Source organism: Nymphaea colorata, chromosome 7 (assembly GCF_008831285.2).
Source record: "Nymphaea colorata isolate Beijing-Zhang1983 chromosome 7, ASM883128v2, whole genome shotgun sequence".
In the NCBI taxonomy this organism is placed as follows: domain Eukaryota; kingdom Viridiplantae; phylum Streptophyta; class Magnoliopsida; order Nymphaeales; family Nymphaeaceae; genus Nymphaea; species Nymphaea colorata.
Window position 1 is genome coordinate 15,709,056 of NC_045144.1, and position 15,150 is coordinate 15,724,205.

Sequence of the window (15,150 nt, forward strand, 5' to 3'; positions counted from 1 at the left end):
CACGTAATTGAGACCATAAAAGTATAAATAAATTAGCTTATAGACAAAATAGTTCAAAAATGGATTACTCATAAAAGGCGAGCAAAAGAAAAAGCACACATCCTCGTTGTCGACGACCAGAAGATGCAACAATTGTAGTGTGAATAAGAGAATGACCACTTTTCAATGACCATGACTGTACACCAGTGCTAAGGCATGAACATGAGAATGCACAAACGAAGGGTGTCCGTGGAAGAGATCATGTGTGGTAGCATCTTTTTCCCAATGTTGGTCACTAATACCATGGAAGTCTGCCAGTAGCGGATATCTTTTGCAAATTCAAGATTGCCAAAGATAGCATTGATATGCAAACAAGAATTTGAACTAGAGTTTGTTACTCGATCGTTTTCGTCAAGCAACTTCTTCAAATTCACCAAGGATCTACGTATGGCTTTCTTACAAAGTTTGGAATCCATCCCTTGTTTCTTTTAACTCATGTTATCTAAGCAATGAAAGAATGGAAGCAAGCTAGAAATATATAGTGAGAGACAATGCATAGGGTATGGCTAGGCATCTCATTTACATCCATTATTTCTATGATTTGCTAATTAATTTGTAGATTCAAAAATTTCCACAAAAGTGGAAAGGTATCCTACTAGCTATCATAACTTACCTTCTTTCTCATTTTCAAATCTGCACCATCCTTTTTCTATTGGATGCCCTTTCTATCTTTGACCTTTTCATATAAAATGGTTTTATTGTGATATTTGGATTTTTTTAGCTCATTGGAAAGATATGACATCTTTTCTCCTTGCCGAGGAATAATATTAGGAGCTGTCCAATTAGATTTTTGCAACTATATCTATTGTTATCTTATATGGTAGCATGAACTTTAACATGCTCGCCCAAATCAAGCCAATACATCAATGATAATGGCAGCATATGATAAGTTTATTAGCTAAAAGATTATGGTGGCATATATAAACATAAAATTAAAACTGTCCATCCTTTCAATCTAACGGTTGTTGAGGCAAATGAGAGGTTATTTTTAATGTTTTCTATCGCATTTCAAATGGATCAAATTCATACTTGTTAATTGGATAGGTAGCTTGAACTAGTTTTGTTAAAGGTGGGGACATTAAAATTTAGAAATATGAATAATTTTTTTTACTTTGTGTGTTGTACGGCAAGTATGGTGAGCTCATCTTATATTGGTATTGGTAGCTGCTGATGGGTGCAAACCGCAGACTTGTAGGTCATAAGAACATCTTGGTCTGAGTTGAGGGCTGGGGGGTGAAAACAGACAGCTATGCAATAACAAAGCTTTTCAACGATGGAAAGACATGATATCTTCTTCATCTGTTTCTCTTGGAGATCTTTTTGTGGGTAAAAGCGTGAAGGAGGCCTTGGAGTTCCTTTACCAGACGGAGTGTTTCAGATTTGCCTTGAAACAGACTGCTTACCGCTTCCTCTTTCGAAGATGCAGCGAGACCCAATCTCTCCTTCTGGGCAGGAGAGTCCATTGTCACTTGATCAAGGCAGGGTCTCCTCCGGATTTGTACACGAGCAATACCCTGTTGAACATGTATGTAAGAAATGGAGATCTGGGCGACGCGCACCAGGTGTTCGACAGAATGCCACAAAGAGATATCGTCTCTTGGAATTCCATCATCGCTGGTTATGTTGGTCGAGGGAGGAATGTAGAGGGTTGTCAACTTTTGAAAATGATGCGGAGGGATGGCTTTGGTGTCGACCAGTACACTTTTGGCACTGTACTCAAGAGCTCGGGTAGTGCTGGTGATCTGCAATTTGGGCAGCAGATTCATTCTCTTGTGGTTAGAACGGGGTTTCAGGGGAATATCTTCGCAAGTTCCGCACTTCTTTATATGTACACAAAGTGTGGAAAGATGGAGGATGCCGAGGTGGTGTTTGAGTTCATGCCAGAGAAGAATGCAGTTTCGTGGAACACTATGATTTCCGGCTGCGCTCGAACTTGTAAAGGAGAAAGAGCTTTGCAGTTATTTAACCAGATGGAACAGGAAGGAATTATTCCAGATCAAGCTACATTCGCAAGTGTTCTTTCATCGCTGTCTGATCCTCATTCACTTCGGCTTGTGAAACAAATTCATGCAAAGATAGTGAAATTTGGACTTCATTTTGACGTCGTTGTTGGGAATTCTGCTATAACTGCATATTCTGAATGTGAGTCAATTGAAGATGCCAAACTGATATTCAATCAGATGAAAATGCATGACCTCGTCACTTGGAATGCGATGCTTGCAGGTTATGTGTGCAATGATCAAAGCGTGGAGGCCTTAGGACTCTTTGCTGAAATGCAATGTCATGATGTTAAACTAGACATCTATACGTGCACCAGTTTGGTAAGCGCTTGTTGCAGGTTTGAGCATTCTGAGGAAGGCAAAATCTGTCATGGTTTAGCAGTCAAAGCTGGTCTAGAAGAGTCAACTCCTGTTTCAAATGCATTAATATCTATGTACGCCAATTTTGGTATGATGGATGATGCACTTAAACTATTTGGCAAGATGCAATATAGAGATAATGTCTCATGGAATTCAATTATAGCAGGTTACTCTCAGTGTGGGCTTGCTGAGGAAGCCATGAAATTGTATTCCCAGATGTTGCTTCATCGTGTCAGGCTTGATCATTACACATTCTCTAGTGTTCTTCGATGTTGTGCTAACCTAGCAACATTACAATGGGGCAAACAGATTCATGTTTCAATCATCAAGCTTGGTTTCAAAGCACATTTGTTTGTTGGTAGTGCACTGATTTACATGTACTCTAGGTGTGGTATGATAGAAGATGCTTCAAGGGCGTTTGATGAAACTTCAAAAAGCGGCCCAGTTACATGGAATTCAATTATATTTGCTTATGCACAACATGGACAAGGTGAATCTGCAATTGATATCTTTAAATTAATGCAGGAAGTAGGCATAAAGCCAGATCACATCACCTTTGTTGGTATTCTATCTGCATGTAGTCATGTTGGCTTGGTTGAAGAAGGATCATACTACCTCATGTCTATGGATGCTAAGTATGGTATTAAACCTCGGATGGAACATTTTGCATGTGCAATCGATCTTTTTGGTCGTGCTGGGCTGCTGCAGAGAGCAAAATTAGTTATTGATTCGATGCCATTTAAGCCTAATGCGATGATATGGAAGACCTTGCTTGGCGCATGCAGGGCTCATCGAGAGATAGATTTGGCCAAATATGCAGCGAGTTTCTTACTAGAATTAGAGCCCAATGAGCACGCAACATACATCCTCCTTTCAAATGTGTTTGCTCTTCATAGTGAATGGGATGAACTAGCACAATTGAAAAGGGTGATGAGGGAGAAAGGCCTAAAGAAGATAGCTGGATGCAGCTGGGTGGAGGTGAAAAACATAGTGCATACATTTAATGCTGAAGACTGCTCACATCCTCAGGCCAAAGAGATATATGAGAAACTTAAGGTATTAATGAAGCAGATCAAGGGGATGGGTTATGTTCCTGATACTGAGTTTGTGTTGCATAACCTGGATGAAGAGACTAAAGAGCAGCATCTTTTTTACCACAGTGAGAAACTCGCTGTGGTGTTCGCAATAATGACTGTCCCAAAAGGGGTTACAATTAGGATAATGAAGAATCTTCGTACTTGTGGGGATTGCCATACAGCTTTCAAGTTCATAAGCAAAGCAATTGACAGAGACATAGTAATGAGAGATGCAAATCGCTTTCACCATTTCAAAAGTGGCACTTGTTCTTGTGGGGACTATTGGTAGCAACCTGCTATCTAAATGGATACATTTATGGAAGAATGTTAAATGTACAAGGGAATTCAACTCTAATACCCTTAGTTCAGAAAGAGGTTGCTTATAGATAAATTCCTCTATGCTTGAGCCTTCAATATAGCAATCGATATGGGGTTTGTCCGGCTGTGCAAGGAGCATGCTTTTTACGATACCCCCCCCCCCCACCCTTCCCCCTCCCGCATTCTCTAAAGTTGTCATATCCGTACCCATATCTCCGTACCCATGTGACTTAGAAAAAAAAGCAGGTATAAAATATGTATAAAATGCATTTTTTTCCCAAAAAACATGTTTTTTTCTTTTTTTTTGTCCGACTTCTTTTTAATGTTTTTCTCGGACTTTTTTTTTTGAATAAAACTCATTTTCTGTGATGACTCAAGAAACAAATGAGCTTAAGCATTTATATCGTCTGCGATATCATGGCAAAGAATCGGAATCAATTCAGATACCATACAGAACAAGGGGAGATTTATCAATACGAGTACAACATTCGGTTATTTAATTCGATCCATGCTTTTAGCTGGGAAACTCATGTTAAAAGCTTTGTCTAATAAGATGATGTACGTGTTCCTATCCATATAATAAGATGATGTACGTGTTCCTATCCATATGAATGCTATTTTCATGATCAATTTCATAGGAAGCAATCTTCAAAATGTTTACATATGAAGTGGCTGCGTTCATGCACACGAGAATGGAGCAATGAATCCCCTCATCGATGCCCACTGTGTGGAGCAACGGCACTGTCATCTCCAGTGACGCCATCATCTCCTGCTCTCTCTCTGGTGGATGGTTCTTGCACCTTGGCCTAACGATCTCTCCCAATCCCTCACTCCAAAACCTTTCAATCAAAACACTCACTCTTTCTCCCCCTCCCAAGCCTAAACCCTCTGGATTGAAGGTATTCGCGTGAAAACAAAAAAGATCATGAGGAAAAAAGAAACTCTTCTCAACTTATGGATCCAGGATTCGAATCATTGTGCTTCTATGTAAGGCCCCGGGCCTACCTACTGCTGCAGTCGTTTACATGATAAAATTTCCTCATGTAAACAATCCAAGGAGAGAGATGGGATTGATAAAAACAAAGAAACAATCCAACAAAGTAAAAGATTTAGATGGATGCATAACCAGTACAGACATCAAGCTTTTTCCTGGACAGGAAAAAACCTAAGTCACATAGGTACTTCATTAAGGTATACATACCTATGCCGCCGAACAAATATCCAAAGTAGGTACTTGGACACACTTGGGTACTTTTTATATCGAAAACCAATCCAAAGTGTTTAATTTTATGCGATTTAATTTTTTCCAAATCAGTTTTCATTCTGTTTTTAGAGTTATTGTTCATTAACATGTAATGGTTTTATTTAAAATCACTTGTTTATTTGAATATTGCTTTCACTTTGATTTTTGTAAAATTTTATTATTGTTATATTCTTATGCCAATGGCGTCCAAGTTCTGGTTGAGGTTCAAGATATAATTTCCGGACGGCTATTAATATTGGTTTCCACATGCAAGTAGGACTTGGGAGAATGAAATGTAGATAAAGTTTGAAGTATTAGCTTTAGGAGGTGCATATCTTTGTAATCTGAAGTATTTTGGAAGGATTTAGTACTCGTGCTTTTTATGTATTAAAGAATGTACACACGGTAGTACTAATGGGAAAGGTTCACGTCTTCAAATGATATCCAGGGTTTTGTGCAAGCAAGATCTGCTGAGAAAACAACTCATGCAGTCTGTGAGAATCACTTTTTTGGGGTATATGCATCATGCATAATTTTCTACTGACCTTTCGGAACCTTAGTTTATAATTGAACAAGTTCCAAAGTTGATTTACTCGTATTTGTAGAATATGCAAGCTTAGGATTCTACTTGATGTTCATATATTCTTTGGTTTAAGTTTCTCATCTTTGTTTTCCTGGTATTGCGTAAGAGTTATCAAATCTATAGTTACCATCATCCATCTGTTATATTCCATTTGCAGGGATGACTGAATCTAGCCAGTGCACGATATTCTATGGGTGCTTCTCGAGTAACTAGTTATGTTTTTGACCTTAAACCACACTCTGCTGCTGCAACTTTGCATGTAAAGTTAGAGGATGAAAGCGTATCATGGCAGATGCTCTCGCCTTTACATGTATTGGTCCAGCTTCGAATGTTTTGGTTCAATAGTACTAGTCTCACCTGTGCACAAGATAAAAGCTTGGCTGGACTAGTGACGTCTGTGTTTCCTAAGGTCTGTTAATCTTTGAAGATTTTTTGATTAAGTGAGAGGTTTACAGTATTCCTTAATAGATCTCCTTAACAGAGTTCTGGATTAAGGGAGAGCTTGATTCTCATCTCTTTGCTGTTTGATCATATGGAGCCCACATGATGTGTTATTTGTATATTTATTCGCTCAATATCTTGCTGACGTCAAACAGATACGACTGCTGAAGTTGAAGGTAAGTCACATTATATCACGTCTAAGACATCCCTTTTTAACTCTTTCTAAGGAGCATGTAGGCAGCGGGAGATGTTTAGAACCAGAAGGACAGAGGCAGACTAACTCTGTTGGTGCAGAGTTGGGATGCCGTGTCCCTTCCTGATCTTCTGGTCATATTGCTTGCTGTGGACCGACTTATGAGTTCCTTTTTTATTTCGCTCTTAAGTCGGGAAGAAGATTCATCCAGCTTGTTGTGTAATCCACATAGTTCTAATGATATGTATGATGTATCCATTGCATGATTTTATTAGAGGACCATCAGAAAGAACAATCAGCAAAAAATGAAGTTCAAGATTCTCTGGATGCTCAGGTACTTGTGTCTTTGTTAGTGGCGCGAAACAGAACTCTTTTTCCTTTTGTATCTTGGTGGAGTTTGTGATGATCAGACTACATGATGGGGCCATGCAAGTGGAGGACATTTCTCATTAGGTGGGGTTGTTTTTTCATGCTGTTTCTCACACACTAAGGGCATCGTTAACACCTACAGTTAAGACAATGCCCACCTTACATCACTAGGGTGCAATGAAGGGGCTTACCTATGCATGCTTTTGGCTGTGTGATCACATAGCAGTTAATACACCTGCAATAGTCTACATGTCAACACATGGTCTAACTGGTTATTGGTTATCCATTAGAATTGTCAACCAATTGCTGAGCCTGTTTTGAATTGGATTGGGGTCACCCGCTTGATCTCCAGTTATGTTTGACTTTATTTGAACTGAACTAAGTACTGCACCACTCCTGGTGTATTAGAGATTGCTTCCTGCAAGAAACAGAAGATCGTCCTGGCTAATTGTAGACATCTTCATGATAGCATAGCAGTATCTTCAGCCACCAGTTTCTGGAATGCCTGCTGCTGCCGTGATGAAGAAATCCAGCACATCTTTCAGTCAATTCTTGGCTGAGACAGGTGCTCCTGGCTTGCCATAAGTTCTCTTTTCTGTGAGATGACACTCTCACTGATTAGATGGTGTTGGTTGCGCTTCAGTATACTTGCCAATGGCTTGTTCTTGTTACCTGTAGATGAGGATCTATCACCTAATTGTTCATCTTCTGCTGGGGCAAACACACATATATGCATATACATGCACACATACCCAGTCACGCGCAGCCCATGTCATGGGTGGAGTGGGAGAGAGAGGTAATAAGGCACCTTCACTTGAATTACAATGAAAACTGACAGGCAGAGAGGTGCCCCAATCTCATTTGAGAAAGGTTAATCAACGTCCCTGCCAAATATTTCATCATCCTTGCTTCTGCTATTGTGGAGTTGCTTTATGAACTGAACAATTTTTCACAGCACTAGAAACCATCATAGACCTCGTAAATGCACGCACAAGAATGATAGCTGATTTTGAACAAATTGAAAGAGATTTGAGGATGGATCTCAAGTAAATATGGTTGTTGATTGAGGGGAGTAAAGTATCTACTTTGTTATTCTGCACAGATGGAGACCCACTTTAATGGCATATTGAATGCGATGAAGGAACGGGTACTTCAATCATGCCATATGTATAATTGATACTTGTGTTCTTATATGTCCTTGCTAGTCATGTAGGGACATTTTCCCACAGACAGAGCCTCAACCGTCTCTTTCTGATAGCAGTCCATGACTTTCTCTTTGGATTAGCAGCAAAGCTGTTGTCACTTGTTAATCAATCTTTCAATGTGATTGAAACCAATTTCTCACGCTTGTAACCATGCAAAATTTAGCTCTCTTGAAAACTAATTTCTTCGCGTGTAAATCAGGATTTCTGAATCTAACTAGTTTGACGGTCAAATTTAAGTAACAATACTTTTGCTTACAGTGATAGATGGAGGTGCATCTCTTGTTCAATTCTCCTGGCCGATGCTACTCTCTCTCTCTCTTCTCTATATGTGTGTCTCTTGTTGGATTCCCATGGGTGGTATTTTTACACGTATTAATGACAACTAAAATGGTTGATTCTACTGCACAAGAGCATAGAAAGTCCACAGAAATGGGGTTTACATTTGGATAAACGTGTTACAAATTAGGTTTACGAAAGGCGGATTAGTTAACATGAGACCCAGTTCAAACCTGCAAACGTAACTTAGACTTCGAACTCAACCTGGATCATATATATATATATATATATATGTATGTATGTATGGAGGGAGAGAGAGAGAGAGAGAGCACCTGGATCATATATATATATATATATATATGGAGAGAGAGAGAGAGAGAAAATGAGACCACTTCTTCTTTTCAAGTTTATAAGACCAACCCACTTGATTAATCAAGTGGCCAGTAGAATCATTCTTTTATAAGTTAATTTTCAACTTTTAAAAGCATAAAAACTAAAAGGGACATAATTAACCCCTGAAATTGCTTATTATTTTGTACTACAACCATACATACATAATTAAGGCAAGTAAACGAGCCAAACAAACTGAAGAGGGTGGGCTTGAGCTCCACTTTCTTACAATGTAAGAATTGGATGACCTAACACCTAATGCAACCAGATCCATTTTTGCTCTCCCATACTTCCACACCTTCAAGGCCTTGCCGGCTTACGAACAGCCGGTTGCTGCCACCGGCCATCTTTACGATCAAGCCCTTTTCCGGCGACAATTTATCGACAAGGTTCCGCCGGTGTGACCCGATCCATTTACTCTGTCCGGACCACACCTCCAATTCCCCTCCATTCCTGCTCACAAACACTTGCCTCTGGTAACAGCAAATGGAGCTCCCTTGACCCGACCCGCAATTCCTCAAGTTGGTGTTCTTCTCTTCCAAGTAGACCCATGGGTCCCCCTCACCCAGCTTCCGCAAATCAGCGAATGCCACGTCACCCGATTTCGAACAAACCTTGTAGATGGCCCGCAAGTCATCGTCTGCGTCCGCATCAATAAGTGGATCGCCATAGCGACTAGCCCGACCCGAACCCGGTTCAGCGGTCTCCCAGACGACTGACCCAACTCGTGGATCCAATATCCGGACGTACCCGCAATAACCAAAGGCGCCGGAGCTCACAGCGCTTGCCATCAACACGCCGGATTCCGGCAAGAACCGCAACTTTGTTGGGGCCATGGTCCGGGCAGAGCTCCTAGAACGTCTCTCTAGCTCTGCCACAGGCCGAAGTGTGATGGGATCAACTGCAAGAATGCAATTTTCCATATGGGGCGACTCGAAACCGGCAAAGACGGTGCCGGCCGGTGACGGTGACACGGCCGTGATCCATGCCTTCTGGACTCGGAGATCCGTGGGGTCTGTCCAGTAGACCGAACCAGCATGGCGCCTAGTGGCCAGATTGTAGAAGTGTAGGCCTGGGTCATCTGTTGACCCGATTGCAGTAGTTTCCGATCGGACGGGGGAAAGAGAAGTGATCCGGTCCAAGTGGGTGCGAAGGGTTCCGGCTGGGGAGAGCGACCAATCGAAGGCGGAGATCCTACCGGCGTGAGCGATGAGGAGGGATCTGTCATCGGTGCTATCATCGAAGACGGCGAAAGTGGATGGTGGGGCTCGCATTCTGTGGGAAATGACGGTTGAAACGGCGGCGTCGATGCCATTGAGCGGTGGAGGAGAAAGGGCAGAGTGGAGAATGGACTCGATGCCGTAGAAGGAGGCCTCTTCCACGAGCTCGCGGATGGTGAAATTGCCGGAAAAAGAGGCAGGGAGGTGGTTGGTGCGGAGGAGGGAGAGTAATATGGAGAAGATGCCAGGGTCGCGGTCGATGAAGGTTGGCCATTCAGCGGTTGTGGAGGCAAGAACAGAAAGGAGGGATTCGAGGCCCCCGGATTGAATGGTGGGAAGCGTGGTCTCGAAGAGTCGACCACCCACGTTGAATTTCACAGTTCCGGGTACCTCGATTCTTTGGTTGTCCAAGGCAGCCATTGTCGACAGAGTAAATATATGTCCAAATGGTGGTGGTTTGGAGCTTTGGTGAAATGTGTCAAAGCTCGTTTGGTTGTTTGATAATTATCTCCTCGGACAAAATGGACATGACGTCCTACCCATGACAACACTGTCCTGTTTATCTTGTCAATGGTGGTTTCAGTCTGATTTTAGGAATGAAATACCACGTCCCTTCCTTCCTGTGTTTGTTTCACTTTTGTCTGTTCAGCAACCTGTTCTGTTCGATGTTTTCCTTCTGTTCTGTATTCTGCTTATTTTTGTGTCGCGTACAGTCCATTCTATCCACTTTTTGATAACAAGAACATTGTTTGCTAGTGTTGTTTGTTTTGAGATCCTGCTAAACATGCAAAACCTGTTTTTAGAGATACCAGTAACCAATACAAAGAGTAAACTGACATGGAGATGGAAAAGGCAAATGAGACATTTTGGCTTTGTAGCACGCATCGAATCAAATACTACAGCATGGAGAAGTAATAGAAAGCTTTTTCTTTATTAAAAAAGCAAGACAATGGAAGCAAAAGATACAGCAACATAACAAGAGAAGTGAGCAAGGCAAGAGAAAGTAGCAAATTGTATTTGAATTTAGGAACGTATAGGACATAGTCAATGATAAAATTTTCATCAGCTTTGATGACCAACTGAAACTAATAGATTACATAGTAGCAGCAGTTGGAAAGGGCCTCGAACAACAGAAAAAAACACACACACACGAGTAAATAAACGAACATACAGTTTATGCCACCTAAAGAATAGAAATATGCACACCATTACATCCAATTTTTTTTTAACTTATTTTAGGACAAACAGAGATGGATTCTACATGCCAAATAACTTGGGAAGTTGGGAACAAAAAGAAACTGTGCGTTGATGTCAATATCAAAGCAACTTGCAACAAATTCTCAATGAGATAAAGAGCTGCAGGAATAGGGAAAATTTTAACCTAATCCAAAGCAGCGTCTTATTTGACTAACAAACAAAAAATGGTCAGATAAAGGAAAAGACGACAACAATAAAAACTGAGAATGTAAGAATGAACAACCATCAGTAAGCCCCAAGATACTGGACACTTGACCAAGGCGAAATGAGATATACACTGTAGCAGAGGACAAGCTCACAAATGCACTTGTGCTCCACCCTCCACTTGCATGTTGTCTCATAATTTTTGCTTCCTCCACCCTCTTATCCCCCTTTCTGTCCATTTACCTTGTGGGCAGCATACACTAGTTCATCATCTACTATTTTAGGCCATAAAGCAAGTGAACATATGGAATAAATTTGTATTTGTTGTTCTCACAAGTCATTCTTTTTATAGATCAGTGACAAATTCTAGTGTGCTAGATTTCAGTCGGTGGAGGATGACTGATGATCACTCGTCTACCATTTTCCAACTCTGAAATTCAATCTCAAGTCTCAACTTGTTAACTCCTTTACCAACTTGGAAGAAAGATGAGACTGACAAACAGTGTTTTTCCAGGTGCCCTTTGTTGGGTTATGGCCATGAGCCTGCCCACAATCCTAAAATGGATGAGAAGGCCCACTCATCCTTTATAGGGTATGTAACATAACTTTATGAATTGGTTATATGGAAACCAATTTTAGCTTGCCCACTAAGCCTAATAACTGCCTTCTGGGCACTCGGTGAAGCCAAGAAGGCCAGTTATAAAGGCCCAGCACCCTCTCTGTGCACATGTGTGTGTGTGTGTGTGTTTGTGTATGTGTAAAAGTTAACACATACAAGGGCTCCTTGAAGCAAGCCCGTATAAGCTACACTCACCATTTCGCTCTCTCTCTCTCTCTCTCTCTCTCTTCTATTTGCTTCTTGTTTCCTTCATCTTTTGCTGTTGTTTTCTCTCCCTCTCCTTTGTGTTCTCTGCTGTGTTGCTGCCTTGTTATTGCAGGTTCATGTTTCGATCAGATCCTGGGCGGAAGCCACAGAGTTCCAACAAACTTTTCATCCACTTCAATGATGGCCAAACACGATAGACAAACAAATAGGCATGCAACTCAACAGACGAAATGTAATACTGTGCTATGCAGTTTTAAATAATTTCGACAGTAATTTCCATCGGTTTAAAAGCAGTTGGAACATGGATAGGTATCAAACTTCAAAATCACAAAAGCGTCTGTTTTCTTTGGCATTCGTCTACTGTTGCTAAGCGCATCACGAACAGCCTAGTTTTCCTCCCTTTCGCCGCAACTACATTCCTTAAAGCTAAACCTTTGTGGTAGTTCGTTTCAAATTTCTCATCGCACCAAATGAATCGATTGAATAAAAATATATTCTTCGATCGGTTCTTTGGATGGTTAAATTTTGTAACTCAAAGACTTCCAAAATTTTGCATCACCGACTTTTCAAGCCACGAAAAAATCCTATTAGTTCACAGATAATAAGCTGAATCCAACTTTCGTCGACAGGAAGGACCTTATGAGGTGTTCGTTTTTACATAGACGGAAGAAACTGATGGTTTGCTGGTCCATCCTTGAACTAAATAGTTTGCTGATGAAAAAATTATCGGAGGAGAAGTGGCCGGAGGACGTGAGAAAGCTGGGCGCCACCATATTCGACACCATTTTTACACTAATAGTATTATAGTTTCCTTTTCCAGCCGGCAGGAACTAAATCCCCGGCCAGCCGCATCATCGTATCGGCTACATCTCATGGCAGACAGACATATAGACGGACAAGTGAACATCAGATGTACCAGGAACAGTGATAAGAAATCGAGGCAAAGCTTAATCCCCGAACAATCGACGCAAAAAAGTAAAAAGCCCCAAATCCAGTAACCCAATCGTTGCCATTTGCGACAAATCTCCATTCAGACAATGCAAAAGGGGCTTCAGCTACCATTGTCAATAGAATCGAACAAGAGAGAGAGAGAGAGAGAACGTACCTGGAATGCAGATGGTCACGGAGACGTTGGAGATTAATAGAAGGCTAGAATACCGGTCGGCAGCAGGGCAGGAAGCCAGTAACGCTAGAGAGGTCACCGGGAGGCCGATCTTTCTTCAGACGACCGCCGAACAGTGCAGTAACTCGAATTCAAACGGCCTCTAGGGGTACATGGATCAGGTATGAAATCACGACCATCCATCTTGATTCATAACTTCACTACTGGTGCAAGAGATCTTTCACTTCGGTTTTAGGAACGGAGGAGAGTTTCTGAAAGCTGTGAAGAAGTTGCGTGTTCTCCCGCGGGAGTTGGGAGGCAGAGGTTATGGGTAGAGGTGCTTGTTTCCTTTGTGAAAACCATCTTGCTCGAAAAGTTTAGAAGCCGATGGTCGCCCCGTCGATCTAGATGAAAATTTTGGTAGCGGGAGAAAGAAGGAGGTGCAAAAAATGTTGAAAACTTGGGATTTATGAGTTGATTGTTCTATTGGGGGAGAGAAATTCAGATGGCTGGATTCTCACCCCATCCGGGCTTTGATTTCGATGCGAAGATTCCGAAAACAGGCAGCCGCAATCAGAGGATATGAAGATGACAATCTTGCCCCCTTTGAGCAACTGCAGACCAAATTCATGGAGCTAGAGATGGATGAGCAGGGTGAGATATTACGCCCTTCAAGTTATGAAGGCATCAATTATTCATCAACAAGCATGGAGAGAAAGGTCGTGGGCAGGCAAGAATGGTGGAATGTGGGTACTGAGGCAGGAGGGGCTAGATCAAGGGCAAAGATTGATTGATGGTGACAAATGGAGGGTGGGTCTAATGAGAATTCTCCCCTTAAGAATATTTGCTTGCATTGAAGCTTTTATCCAATTTCTTGTATGATTAAGGTTTAGAGCCAGCTTTTAGTAAAAAATTATGACTACAATCAATGTAAAATGAAGTCATCAGCTTGATTAAATACCATTATATATATATATAATGATTGAAAAAATTAAATAATAATCACTGATATGATTGCTGACCCTTTAACCAAAAGTGTATATGAAGATCTGTGTACTAAAACACATGTAGCTCATATGGAGCTAAGTGCTTATCTACCGTTGCACTAAAAAACGTAAACAAAAAAAACTGTGTAACCATTCATGAGAATGACCCACAAAGTGAGAGCTCGATTGTAGTCTCATCGCCAAGTGAAAGATATTGAATAGTGGCCATGAGCCGCCCTTGCCAACTTAACGGATCTTTGCCCCGCCTTAATTTTTAGTGGATGAGCTAAGGTACAAATCACCGGACCAGGTTTGGTGTGAGCGTCACATGTGACTATACCCGTGTTCAACCTCAATTCGAATGGGATTTAAAAGGGTTAGCCCAGCACCAATTAGTGTGATCGAAACAGGTCTGTTTTTGAGCATCACATGTGTGGTTAGACCTCAGTCTAGGTCAATTCCAACGAGATTTCAGAAGGGCTAGTTTGGGCAGTAGTCCACACCAGCCTCTATGTAGCTCTGCTATTGAAATTCGCCTCTGAAAAGGAGTTGATAAAAGTTATAGATTGCTTGAGAACCTTTTTAAACGATGGGTGTGATTCTAAGTGGCAATATGATTTATTCTAACAAAGCATGTATAGGAATTGCCATTAACAGATCCATTACAGTTTTAATAATCATTCATTTCTTTGCAAGAACATCAAATGTAAAATGGCATATTTTATAAGTTATCTCAAGAAGTCGAACAATTTTCTAGCTCCACACCTAATTACATGAATGTTAGGAAGAGGCCCAAACCTAATGATGTCAATAGATCAAATTCAAATCAGATAACTCCTAACAATATCTACTTTTACGTATATTCACATGTTCAAATTCAAATCCATATTAGAATAAAGTCATATTTGAATTTGAATCCAAAATCCGATTTCACAATCGGGATCCCATCAGTATCAAATTTCGGAGTTGTGTCGGACCAATCCGAATTTGAATTTTGAACCAAATCTAACCAATTTTTAAAGTGGAAGGGCATTCGCTATAGGATATTTGTTTAAAGTTAAATATGATCTAAATCTACACGACGACATATTTATGTAAAACTCTTTTATTTCTAAAGCTATA

At 41.0% G+C, this 15,150-nt stretch overlaps 2 protein-coding genes across 3 annotated transcripts; one reads left to right on the forward strand and one right to left on the reverse strand.

Moving 5' to 3' along the window:
- The first annotated feature begins 1,212 nt into the window (after positions 1-1,212).
- LOC116257738 (putative pentatricopeptide repeat-containing protein At3g25970) lies at positions 1,213-3,874 on the forward strand. Of its 2 annotated transcripts, XM_031634706.2 has the most exons (2): positions 1,213-2,181; positions 2,263-3,874. In XM_031634706.2, exons 1-2 carry the CDS (start codon positions 1,323-1,325, stop codon positions 3,762-3,764), a joined length of 2,361 nt encoding a protein of 786 aa, XP_031490566.1. In that variant the 5' UTR covers positions 1,213-1,322; the 3' UTR covers positions 3,765-3,874. The 2 variants fall into 2 exon arrangements, with proteins under 2 accessions (XP_031490566.1, XP_049934733.1); XM_050078776.1 differs by having other exon boundaries at positions 1,213-3,874.
- Positions 3,875-8,597: 4,723 nt separating this feature from the next.
- On the reverse strand, positions 8,598-13,804 carry LOC116257739 (protein ENDOPLASMIC RETICULUM-ARRESTED PEN3). Its single transcript, XM_031634707.2, has 2 exons — positions 13,046-13,804; positions 8,598-10,488 (listed from the first exon to the last, which is right to left on the reverse strand). Exon 2 carries the CDS (start codon positions 10,131-10,133, stop codon positions 8,742-8,744), a length of 1,392 nt encoding a protein of 463 aa, XP_031490567.1. The 5' UTR covers positions 10,134-10,488; positions 13,046-13,804; the 3' UTR covers positions 8,598-8,741.
- Between the last annotated feature and the right edge of the window lie 1,346 nt (positions 13,805-15,150).